Source organism: Akebia trifoliata, chromosome 5, assembly GCF_017979445.1.
Source record: "Akebia trifoliata isolate Shusen 1 chromosome 5, ASM1797944v1, whole genome shotgun sequence".
Classification (NCBI taxonomy): Eukaryota; Viridiplantae; Streptophyta; class Magnoliopsida; order Ranunculales; family Lardizabalaceae; genus Akebia; species Akebia trifoliata.
The window spans coordinates 7,498,303-7,511,575 of record NC_141379.1 but is presented as its reverse complement, the minus strand read 5'-3'; the positions used below and the strand labels follow the sequence as shown (position 1 = coordinate 7,511,575).

The window sequence follows — 13,273 nt, the reverse complement described above, 5'->3', positions numbered from 1 at the left end:
TATTGGTTGTCTCACATAAAAATTGTAGACTTTTTGTATCATTGTGAGATAACAACATAAAAATTAGGGTAAGTTAGATATCTCCATCTGGGTTTTGGTGAATATTTGAGATACCCATTTCATTTCAAATTGATGATTATCCATGGACTTCTATGAGAAACTAACAGGAAATAATTGAAATAACCTTGTCTTCAGCTTGTTGCCAAAACCCCTTTCCAACCCCTCCCCAACCAATTTGCCACTTCTCAACACGATTTGGTTATATATTTTGAAACTTTCTATTGCAAGGATTGAAGAGAATGAAGGTGACGGGTTTTGGAAAAAATTGACTTTTTGCAAATTTTTGAAGAAAACGGTATTTTGGCCATTTTTTGTCCACCATCAAGGGTTGGAATCATAATCTGAGCTCGGAGAAGGAAGATTTAACAGGACTTTATGCAGAATGTGGTCAGAAATTCATAATAGAGTCCGCCAACCGACTGAATTATCTTCCTGTGTAAGGATAATATGTAAGTAAGGTATCGATAAAATAATAATAATATGTAAGTAAGGTTATTTAAGTTTATATTAGTTCACAATAATTGTCTAGCTTACATTTCAAGGAAGGTAATGTAAATAATTGTTGAGAGCTTCCATTGGCATCCCAACTTTTACTTATTACACCTAAATTAAAATAAAATAAAGGGATTTTTCTCAAAACATGCGCAACTTATGTCAAAATTCCAGTTTTCCAAAACATGCCTTTCGAATGAAGTCATCACTTTTATAGTCAATGAATTCATTGGTATATCTATGAATTCATAGATATTCAAAGTGTCAAACTCACGAGTTCGTAGGTTATAAAAATAACAAAGGCATGTTTTGGGAATTAGAATGAGCAGTGTACCGAACTTGGAATTTCGTCGTATTTAGTGCACGAAATGGAAATTCACCCTAAAATAAATCAAGGATTTAGAATTGGTAAAAGTAAGGGTGCCATATAAACTCTCTCTCACACACCCTAAAGATCATCCTCACAAAAAATCATTTCAATCCGAAACTTTTAAGTCATATAGGACAAAATTGACTCCCTAACGTTGACTGCCAAACCCCACCCATATATATTTCAATTTGTTAGATTCAAGATTTAATATGAGCATAATGCTTTGTAATGTTGAGAGGTAATCTTTAATTAGGGTGCAATAAATAATTTAAAAAATTAGGGTAACATTTTTACATTTTAAATAAATAAATAAAAATAGGACGAAAGGACAGTAAAGGAATTTTTGCATATGTTATTCTTTTTTTTATTATAAGGGTATACATAAATAGTTTGCTAATAATGACTAAAATATTTATAATATTTTTTCACTCCTATTAAACTGAAACTTTCAATATAATTTTGTCATCTAATGCATTCGAATCTCCCAAAATGTCATAAAGTGGATTTATAAATGAGCTTTACAGCTAATTTGGCGACTTTTTTCAATCGAATATCGAGTAAAAATTATGCAACATAAAAGTTTAGAGGCTCGGCGAGAATTTAAGAACATGGATCTGATTTTTGGGTATCTATTCATTTTGATATTGAGAGTAATATTGATTTTTGATCTTAAATTATATGATTTAGAAGACCTAGTAGTTGATAAGACATTAAGCCTAATTTTTTTTTTTTAAGTTGGAAGGTTTTGGACTCTAAGGAAATCCAAATTATAGGATAAGGCCTTCAATGATTGTGATACTGATGGTTTGGTTTGGGAAGTCCAAACCTTAGGTTTTGATTATTTGACTATTTTAATAAAACCCATATTTACTTTTTGATTAATAGATTTTGGGTGATTTAGTCATGCCTACCTACATTTTGCTGAATATTAGAGATACCTCTTATGTTTTGAAATTGATGACATGCATTCTTTGACCTTAGTCTTCTAAATAGATTAAGGGGAAAAGACTTAAATGCCCTTATCTTCAACTTTTAGTAAAAAAACCTTGATTTTTTTTTCCTTAAAACCATTCTTTAATTTCTCCAACCTCCTTGGCATATCCACTCAAACTTAATCTTCAATCCAACATTTTCTACCTAGAACTAATCGTTTACATAAAATCCTAAAATTTTCAACCCAAAATCTCATCATTTTCAATTTCTCCAAAAATATTATTTATTTTTTATTTTCAAATCAAGTCATCTTTAATTTTTAGGGTAACTTTAATCTATTTAACCTTATTTTAATCCATCATTTTCTACCTTACATTCTTTGTAGAAAATTCTAGATTTTTCAATCAAAAATTTCATCATTTTATATTTTCTAAAAAATTCTATCTTGCCTTGAGATTTAAAGGTTGAAGACTTGAAGTAGATAAAACCTTAAGATAGTTGATGAGATTTAAAATTTTTATCCAATGAGATTTAAGATGATTGATTTTTAGAAGAAAAATATGGATTTTTTTATTAGAGATTGAATATGAGGAGTGTTCTAGTCTTTTCCCCTTAGTCTATGTAGAAAAACTGAGGTCAAGAGATGCATGTCAAAACATAGGAGGGTATCTCTAATATTTAGCAAAACACAAGGGCATGTCTAAATCACCTATAGATTTTTCATTATTAGAATTAGAAGGTGATATGTGCAAAAATGCATGTATGTGAAGGACTTATTTATAATTTAAAATATTAATTAAGGCGTGGTTTTGAAGCTTACATAGTAAAAAAGATATTTTTTTATGAATAATGCTGAAATGACCTCAAGCTGGAATCTTACATCGCACTTCTTGACATGAAAGTGTAAGGGAACCATAGATTCTTTTCATCGAGATAAGAGTGAAAAAACATCTATGGCTCCTATCTACTTTCACGTCAAGAAGTGCGATATGAGGTTCCAATTTGAGGTCAATCCAATACGATTTTTTTGGTAATTTGAGAACTCATTAACGTGATTTTGGGGCATGGGAGTGCAATTTACTTGAATTTTAACCAAAATGACCTTGATTATATTAAATTTAAATATAAAAGTGAGGCTATTTATGAACACTCAAATTTTGCTGTCCATTTTCTCGTCATTATTATTATTATTATTATTTGCTTTGGCAGTCCGTACATACTTACGGGGGCATATAGAGATTCGAAGGTGTGACTTGGAGAGTATAGTCAATTGCCCTTACCATCTCAGCAAACCTTTGATGGTTCATTCTCTTGTTATAATAGTAAAGATATAACCTAAAAGTTAGTGTGATTGGTGATTTAAATTGATAAGGAAATTTTAGAGCTAGACTAGATTCAAACTCCACCCATTCTATTAGTTCTAAGTCTCAATTACGATAATTGTTATTCTGGATCCGATTTGAAAATATTTTTGGAACGGTCTGAATCCAATCCGATTTGATTTAATAAAGTACATAAATATATAAAGAGCCAGGATGAGTAGTCATGTTTTTTGCTCACAATCTTGACCGTGTAAATGTGAAATCTAATGATCAGGATAAAATACATATCTTGAGAATACATCACGAATCTTTAAGATAAATCCCAACCGTTGAATTTCACACACAATCCAGAGTTCATTTTCATAAGTCTAGAGAATATAAATGTACATCATTTATATGTTTCTAACACATTATTGGATTGGACCCCAATTGGATCGGACAATAGTTAATCCAAATATCGGTTTGATAAGTTATCATTGAATCCTTGTGGAACCCAAAATCCAATCCGATAACTTTGGGTCTGGATTGATGATTTAGATTCCAGTAAGGACCTAACCAGGTTCCAATCTGATATCTTATTGGATCTGGATTGACCATGTCCCAATTCGAAAAGGACCCGATCCGATTTTTTTATAGAAATTATGTGATATATTTATTTAAATATTTGAATTTTACATCAAATCCGATTTGGTCCGATCTGATTGTTATTTGATCGGGTTTAGATCTGATAAGAGCCCAGTGTGTTAAGAGCCCTATTCAATACTTATCGGATCAGTTCCATATCCGATCCAATCCTTTCAGATTGGTACCAAATCGACCCCAATCCGATCCGAACCTGATCGATTGACAGCTATGCAGAGGGCTACATAACACACAAGCGCGTGCTCTGTCTCAAGACAGAGAAGAGAGAGAGAGAGAGAGAGACGATGATGTTTGGTAGAAAGAGAGGAATTACAAGTTATTTGGTCATCAAAACCTCTGGAAGAGTTCTTCTCACCCTACCATGCAAGAAAGAAATGGATTTGGAGTGATTTTGGTTAAATCTCTTCTTCTCTCACACGACACCCTCTCTGCTATAATTTTATAATCTTTTCTTCAACTCTTCCTCACCTAATCACCATTTCTTCCCCCAAATTTATTTCATTTTTTTATATTTAAATTTCTCTTTCCTCATTTGAATATCAACACATTCTGCGCAAAAAAATTCAATCTTTTATCTTTAAAAATCCAATTTTTTTTCCTTCTTCTTCTTCTCTGAAGTAGAGAAAAACCCATCACATTTTTTCTTCTTCATCCTCCGCGAATCTAATTGAATATTCGAAAAACTTGACTGACAATTGCAAAAAACAGAACCCATTAGCAAAAATCCTATTTTTTTCCTCAAAAAACCTCTAACCCACTATTTTCTTCATCTTGTTCAGCATTCTGAAGTGATTTTTAAAGAAAAAAAGCTCAAATACCCATTTTTTAATCGCAAATCTGTAAGAAAAATCTCAAATTTCTCTGTTCTTCGACCAACAATGGAAACGCAATCCGATTGCCAAATAGCTCCTTCTAAGGTCGATTTTGCTCGAATTGTTCATCTCCCCTTCTCTCAAACCCAGAACTGCGCCATTGACGGATATCAAGTTTTCTCCCCAGAAAACCAGTCATCATTCACCGGAAACCAGCAACATTTACCGGAAAACGGGGGTGCTAGTGCTGCTGAACGCTTGATCGAACGACTGAGGTTTATCGAAAGAGTAGCTAGTAGACGTGTAGAATGGAAGGATGTCGAGGATCGGTTCGACCGACTTGCTTCTATAAAATCAGACCCGGTTCCCATCATAAACCGGTCGGATTTCGCTTACTGCATTGGTGAGAAGCCAGAACTTAAATAATCCAAATCCCAAAGATACGCTAATATGCGTTCTACGCATAACCCATCTTCTTTTTTTTGCTAAAATAAGCCATAAATGAGGTGTAGGTTAGTTTTTCTCTACTAATTTCACATATTAATCTAACGTGCACCATGATCGTTCTATTTTGTGCTGGATTCATTTTTTAAGGTCCACGGCGTATGTTAGCATATTATGGGTCTTTTCCAATTACCACACATTGTTTTTATTTTTATTTTTATTTCTTATAATTTTTTATAATTGTTTTTTAGTTCTATTTTATATTTACTTTTAAAATAAAAATTGATGGATGAAATAGAATTTATTAAGTTTATTAAAAGCTCATTTTCTTAATTATTATATATAATATACTCTTTTGAATATCCTTACTAATTAATTTTTTTTTTCCAGGCTTGAAGGAAACACCTGAATTTGCAGATGAGCTTCTTGTAGCATTAAAAGGGAAAAAAGATGGAAATTTAGAAATTAAAAAACCCGAACTCTACGACTATTGGTGTCGAATGCAAAACTCTAATTTCGATTCAAGAATAAAAATTTTATTCGACTTGTGAGTAGTGTTCCAGTTATTGAGTAATTATATGGAGGAACGTGATTTGTTTAATTGACTCCAAATTTTTGTCAATAATGATGAATTTATATAATTTTGAAAATTAAGATTATTTAAGAAATATATTATTTATTTAATTTAGAATAATGGGTGATAATTTGTTTTCTCAGGTGTGATGGAAAGATGGTTGGGAAAATTAATGAGATGGAAATCAAGCAGGTTTTCTCATTAAATTTACAGATTTCAAATTTATTTTTGTTATTTATTATTTTAGGTTTTAGTGGTTTTATGGTAATTAATGATTTTGTTCAGGTTATTTTGTTGAGCGCATCTACAAATAAGCTGTCCTTATCGTGGGAAGAAGCGGAAGAATACGCTAGCTTAATCATGGAAGAGCTCGACAATGAAAAGCGTGGTTACATTGAAGTACCCAAAATAGCCTCTAAGTTTAACATAATAGCTAAAATACCTCTACCACAACGTTAACCTCATTTTTTTTTCTTCTTCAAAATGATGGTTCAACTAAACTGCTTAAGGGCATGTTTGGAACGCCATAAGGGAATTTGGAACTGCAATTCCCATTATTCAACTTCACTTCTACCGCTGGTTTCGTGAGTTCATGGGATTTGCAACTTCCATAGCGCCTCGGAGTTGGATTTGCATACTCCCCTTACTCAATTCCATGGGAATCACAACTCCCATGACCCCCCTTATGGTGGAGGAACTATAAAGGAAAGATACAACTCCACCCTTCCAACCCAAGATATGGCTATGCCACTTAGGTGCTTGGGTTTGGACCATTAAGTTCACTTGTGCATGACCGTCATGCTACCAACTTGCCAAATTGTGAGGATAGACCTGATATTTTATAATGGATGTCCTATAATATTTATTATTATTATTTTTTAAATTATAAAAGTATCTTTCGCATTTCATTTATATGAATCGTATTGGAGTAACATTGTAGAGGACATCGATTGACGTGGATGTAAGTTAGAATCATAGATGCTTTTCATTGAGATATGAGTGAGATCTCGATGAAAGCATCTATGATTATGTGCACACCAATGTCCCTCACAATGTTACTTCAACATTATTCTACTTATATATTTAGAATAACATACACTTATTTTAATTAAATTGGTCTTACCTTAAGATGACAAAATTCCATTACATCTAAGTATCTTAAAACAAGAGAAAACTAAAAGATGCAGTTCTCTCACTCTCTTTCATTTATCTTTTTCCTCATTCTCCCATTTTGGTGGATAATTAAATTCATTCAACTCTTTTCTCTTTATTTATTTAAAGAATAATGAGATTTTCAGACCCTGCCCATTCAGATGTACACTCCCATACTTCCCCTAACATGGTATCTGCCAGAATCATAGATCTCTTTCCTTGGGATATACAACTGCACATATTTATGGAAACGCATAGTTGTGTATCCCGAGGAAAAATATGTGGTTCTAACCCATGCCATGCGACAAATGAGCATATGTCAGACGGGGCGACAAATGAGCATTTGTTGTACATCTTTTTGGGAAAATAAATTTTATGTAGTTTTGTCTTAAACCTATAATATTTTTGTGTCTAACTTCACAAAATAATGTCTTGATTTTCACTTACATGCATTCTACTAGTGACTTCTAAGTCCCTGGGACTATCAATTATGGCAGTGATATTGCAAGGCAGTTATTATTATTATTATTTTTTTAATTTTATAAATATCAGTAGGTGCATTAAAAGCAGGTGAATGAAAATATATAATGTGCTTTGCAAAGTTTTCCAATTATTTGAATTGAAGCAAAGCCAACTGATTTCTTGATTTCAAGCACATATTCTTAAAAAAGTAAAAAACAACTAACGAATATAACCTCCCTATTTCAGTTATCCCAATTAAAGACACTCTTGAAGCAAAGCTCATCAAAAGTGTTCCCTTTAGTTGATCAAATCCCACAATCATCTATTCGGAATACAGGTGACCCGTATCTCAAAACAAATTCGAAATTCGAGATCTTATTTCGAACGTACTGGAGACGTGCATGGATAATTACATGTTGGTTAATTATTTGCGTCGTGCTATTCTCGTGGAAATTCACTCAGTATCGCCAAAGAAAGGCGTTCGAGGTCATGGGTTATTGTTTGTGTACTGCCAAGGGTGCTGCAGAGACCCTCAAGTTCAACATGGCTCTTATACTCCTCCCAGTTTGTCGGAACACCATTACGTGGCTTCGGACGAACCGTTCCATTAATGCAATCATCCCCTTTAATGACAACATCAACTTCCACAAGGTAATTAATAGTGTATTAGATATAATGCATTGTAAAAAGGTATATATTTCTATACTAGACCATCATAAATAGTAATCCAATAATTTTGTTAATATTAATGAAATCTCTAATTTAAAAATGGAAGTTGTTATTCTAGTGAGACAAAATATAGTTGTTGTTACTTCCGCAACGTTTTTCTTAGGGGTGATTTTGTTTTTGCGTGAGCTATAAATTCATAGCAAACTCGTTTTAGGAGATTATATAACCCTAACTTTCATAGAAATAGTGAAAGAATCTCATTTTGTCTCATGTTCTCCTTTCTTTTGATTTGCATTTTAATTCGGCGTCGTGTTCTCAAACAATATATTTGGGTCTCAGAGGTAATCAGAACGAGATATTGAAAGCTCAACCTTGGATTTTGTCTCGATTTGATTGGGTTTGTCTTAGATTACCTTCTAATCTCTTGATTGAGATGTCTCATTTTTCAATTATTCGAATTATATCTCGACAATAATATTTTAAATCTTGATTTTACCTACTAATTATCCTTACTAGTGTACACAAATCCATTTTTTTCCGCCTATATGTCAGCCATGTTGTATATTTACAAAAATTATCTCGATTATTCGTGAAAATTCATTGAGATTCTTTTCAACACTATGTTCTTCGTTCTCGTGGTAATAAAACATTGCTTTTTGTGTAGGTAATTGCAGGGGGGATAGTGATCGGCATAATCCTTCACGGTGGCACACATCTTACGTGTGATTTTCCGAGGATTGTAAGCTGTAGCCATTCAATCTTCCTTAGCACAATAGGCAACAACTTTGAGAACCACCAACCATCGTATATTGAGATATTGATGACAACCGAGGCCATGACAGGGATCACAATGGTTATACTTATGGCCATTGCGTTTAGTCTTGCGACACAATTGCCTAGACGCCGTCCATCGTTGTTGCCACGACAACTGCAACAGGTCACCGGATTCAACGCCTTTTGGTACTCGCACCACTTATTCATCTTTGTGTATGCCTTGCTCATTGTGCACTCCATGTTCCTCTTCCTAACTAAAGATGCAATGGAGAAAACAGTAAGTTATTTTTTTTTCCTCAAAAATTTAGTCCCACATTATCTAAAAGTTGACATAAAATTATTCTTTTTTTTTTTTGGTGGTATTAAGAGAGATTGAACCATGGTCCTAAGTTAACTGGTTCAATCAATTTACTTTACTCTCTAAGGGTATTTTAGTCTTTTGAGTATAAGTGATGGGAGGAATAACATTGCAATATTGTACCCTTGAAGGGATAAACATGCAAAATATAAAGCAATTATTTATTTTTAAACATGTCACCTTACAGTTCCTTGCCTTATAGGTCCAATTTTAATCAAATTCTATGAGAATTATGTCACTTAAGTTTAAATATTTTCTAAATTACATGTTTTTTTTTTTTAGGGTTAGGGTTTCTTGACTTGCAAGTTCAGTTCAAAATAAATAAATAAATGGACTCACCTCACCCTATAGTGTGACATGGCCTCTCACTATAAGGCAGCCATGGTGTAGGGCTAAATCTTTGGATACCCTAAATTTTCTTTTATATAATTTTTGAAAAAATTATTAAAATAACTATATTTTTATCCAAATTACTAAAACAGTGATTATTTTAATTTAGTTATAAAAGATGGGCATATATCTGATTTCATATTTTCTTACAAATATGATTAGCTAAGAATAATTTACCTTTATGCCCTTGAGTTGAATTCACGTTCACAAGAAGGGTAAATAAGTAACTTTCTCCATACAATATTATAATCATTTTGGTATAAAAAAGAAAAAATTATGAAATTGGGTATATGTTTGTTTTCAAAAAAATTAAAATTTGTTTGCAGACGTGGATGTATATTGTCATTCCAGTGCTAATATATGCCGGGGAACGAATAATTCGAACTTTGAGATCAGAGTTTTACGATGTCAAAATTATCAAGGTAAATAATTTCTTTTACAGTTGTAATGGAAATTTGTGAAAATATTCTTTTAATTTATTTTAAGTTCAAAAATGAATTAAAAATTTAATTATAATTATAATATTTCTTGATTTATTTTACAGGCAACAACTTATCCTGGGAAAGTTTTATCCCTAAAATTAAGTAAGCCTGAGGGTTTTCGATATCGAAGTGGGATGTATATATTCATTCAATGCCCTCAAATATCTCCATTTGAATGGTAATCTTATTTAAGTTTTCTCATATTTAAATTAAATTTTTTTTTATTTTTTTTTGTTATCTAATTTATTTTTAATTTGAATTTAAGGATTGTTTTTTTTTTTTTTTTTCTTATTTTATATAAAATAGGTTTTATAAAAGCTTAACGATCATATTATGCCAAAAGACTGATTCACCCCACTCACTTGTCATCTTGCACCCACCCTATTCTCTCAAAATCACAAAAATACCCTTTTATCTTGTAGCCCCACTCACTTCTAAAATACCCAAAATACCCTTAAAGGAATGTAACATTAGTTTCACACTTCTAAGAGTACTCTTCAAAACCCATTAAATTCCACTAATTTTGAATTTTTTTATTTTTATTTTTTGGTTTTAAGGCATCCATTTTCATTGACATCTGCACCAGAGGATGATTATCTGAGCTTGCATATCAGAAAACTTGGAGACTGGACTTATCAAATTTATAGCCATTTCCAAGAGGTAATTAAAAAGGGATTTTCCAAGATTTTTCTATGAAATCTGCAAAATTATGTAAAAATTTGCATATGGGTCTGCAGGCATTAGTATCTGGGAGATCCGATTACCCGAAAATATACATCGATGGACCCTACGGTGCAGCTTCTCAAGATCATGTCAAGTATGATATCATCGTGCTAATCGGGCTTGGGATAGGGGCTACGCCTTTCATCAGCATCATCAGAGATATCGTTCACGGTCTACAAAAGACTCACATTGATTTAGTAAACTTTCGAATTTAAATATTTATCTAATTTTTTTTCATTATTTAATTTTTGTGGATTTTATTAATAATAAAGGGTATTTTGGTCTTTTTGTTAGATAAATGATGAAGAATCCTGTGTTACAAAAGGCCCATCAAAAGCATATTTATATTGGATTACAAGGGAACAAAGCTCCTTCGAATGGTTTAAAGATGTCATGAAGGAAATTTCGGAGACCAGCCAAATGCAGGTAAATTGACAGAAGTACCCTTAATCGGGCCACTGTTTTTTTTATGGATATGGTTGATCCATGGGTCTTTATGGTATTTCTAATCATCAATCTAGATAATAAGTTCAACTTTCAATTTGGATCAAGGATTTGGGCTCCAATAAGGATCGATTTACTAATGTATCGGATTAGTTCCTAATCAACCATGTCAATAAAATGTGACAAATTATATAAATTATGGTCTAATTTATTTAAATATATGAAGTTTATTTGTTTGTTTCAAATAAAATGGAAATTTTATTTATCCAATAAAATGGGAATTTTAGATCCTAATGTTGAGATCCAATAAAAATTTCAGGCTGTGATAGAGATGCACAACTACCTCACTAGTGTTTATCGAGATGGCAATGCACTATTAACCGCGATTCAAGCCTTGCATCAAATGAAAAATGGCATCGATGTTATCTCCCGGGCTCCGGTTAGTTTCACAACCATGTCGTCAGATTCCGACGGTGTATTTTAATAATTAAAGATTATTTGGTTACTAAAATATGTGGGTTTTTTCAGGTACAAACCCATTTGGGTAGGCCCAATTGGGTGAGGGTCTTAACAAATTTGGCAAGTAGACATGAGGGGACAAAGATTGGTGAGTCCCAACCAAACCCTAATAAAAATTGAGATTATTATGTTTGGCCAACAACCCTAATTTGGGATTTGGTTTAGACAACCCTACATTTAGAGATTATTTCCTTAAAGAATATGGTTTGGACAACAAACCTAAAGGGCTTTAGTCTTTAATCTACGAGTAGTTGGCTTTGATTCATCTCAATGTTTGAATATCAAAAACTCTACCCGACTCTCAGATGTAATTCGAGTTGACTCAATTCGATGATACATGAGTCCATGTGGGCACCTTTTAAATATCTGAGCTATAATTTTCTGACTCGGTCTAACGTGGCAAGGGTACAGAACCATTGATCGGTTTATTTGGAATGCTTTGGGATACACAAGAAACCGATCAATGATTCTATGCCCTTGCCAGGTCAGACCAAGTGAAAATACTCGAGTCAGAAAATCCTCGGATTCTATATAAAAATAATATTTTTTAGGAGTTTTACGATAAAATCAAGGTGTGTGTCATAATAATATTATATTATATATAAATTGTCATTATTAAGTAGAGAGAGTTTTTTAATAGGGGTACCTAAGCCAAGTTTACATATATAATAGATTAACTAAGCATAGTTAGTGTGGTGTGTGGTTACTAATAATGCGATTTTGATTGTAGGTGTGTTCTATTGTGGACCTTCAGGTTTGGCAAGAGAGTTAAAGAGATTATGCACCAAACTCACCACCAAAACCACAACTAGATTTGTATTTCACAAAGAGAATTATTAATTGTTTTTTAGTGGATAGGGTATTTTGTTGTAACTATATATGGCTGTCAATGGATCATCTGGATCCAATCTGATCCGATAACTTATGGTTTGGATCATGGTATTTGGGGTTTGATAACTACCCGATCCAATACGACTATGATTTGATTATCTTATTGGATCAGTTATGGATCAACCAAAAGTTGTGACCAAATCCAATCCATTGACAGTCCTACAAATTAAATGTTTGCCAATTATAGTGAGGGGGAGATCATAGCCCACAAAAGTGGTTTAAGTTGTAATGAAAAAGATGTTCCTTTAGTCTAACAATACTTCCTTTCATGGTTTTAAATCTTGGTTTCGCATCTCGTCTTGTCTGTGCCAGATAACGTGTCGTCTCAAATGACTTTTCCGATACTTTTGAGACTTTTGGTTCAAAATTTTGAAAAATGAACGTGGGGTTTTAAATCTCGTTCGAAAAATTGACTTGTCCATCTATCTCGTCCGTGCCTGATACCGAGACGACTTGAGCGATATGTCTCGGTCTTGGATGAGTTTTGAAACCATGCTTCCTTTACACAAGAAAGTTTGCAATAATTGTTGTCAATTAATATTCAGTTATGGCGTGGCTATGGACAAAGTGGAATGGAGGAACAAAGTTCATTTAGTTGACTCTAAATCTCTCAGATAAGGCTTCGATGATTATGAATTCATATCTCGTAACCAAACATGATTATCGTTATTCGAGTCCAGATTCAAATTCTGTTCTCCTTATAGATACTATCCCATCTAATTAGGTCTTTTTAGGATCCAAAATAAGATTAGTTATGTTT

At 32.7% G+C, this 13,273-nt stretch overlaps 1 protein-coding gene across 1 annotated transcript; it reads left to right on the top strand.

Moving 5' to 3' along the window:
• The first annotated feature begins 4,080 nt into the window (after positions 1-4,080).
• On the top strand, positions 4,081-12,719 carry LOC147401355 (respiratory burst oxidase homolog protein F-like). The gene is made up of 14 exons (XM_086442620.1): positions 4,081-5,034; positions 5,466-5,622; positions 5,793-5,841; positions 5,935-6,048; positions 7,510-7,914; positions 8,597-8,983; positions 9,781-9,876; positions 9,999-10,114; positions 10,494-10,596; positions 10,674-10,856; positions 10,954-11,085; positions 11,423-11,542; positions 11,632-11,710; positions 12,353-12,719. The coding sequence occupies exons 1-14, from the start codon at positions 4,698-4,700 to the stop codon at positions 12,460-12,462; spliced, it is 2,388 nt and encodes a 795-aa protein (XP_086298746.1). The 5' UTR covers positions 4,081-4,697; the 3' UTR covers positions 12,463-12,719.
• The last annotated feature ends 554 nt before the right edge of the window (positions 12,720-13,273 follow it).

Coding starts and splice junctions, on each gene's coding strand:
- LOC147401355 (XM_086442620.1), top strand. CDS start 4,698: ATGGAAACGCAATCCGATTGCCAAATAGCTCCTTCTAAGGTCGATTTT. Junction 5,035..5,465: donor GGATTTCGCTTACTGCATTG/GTGAGAAGCCAG, acceptor TTTTTTTTCCAG/GCTTGAAGGAAACACCTGAA. Junction 7,915..8,596: donor ACAACATCAACTTCCACAAG/GTAATTAATAGT, acceptor CTTTTTGTGTAG/GTAATTGCAGGGGGGATAGT.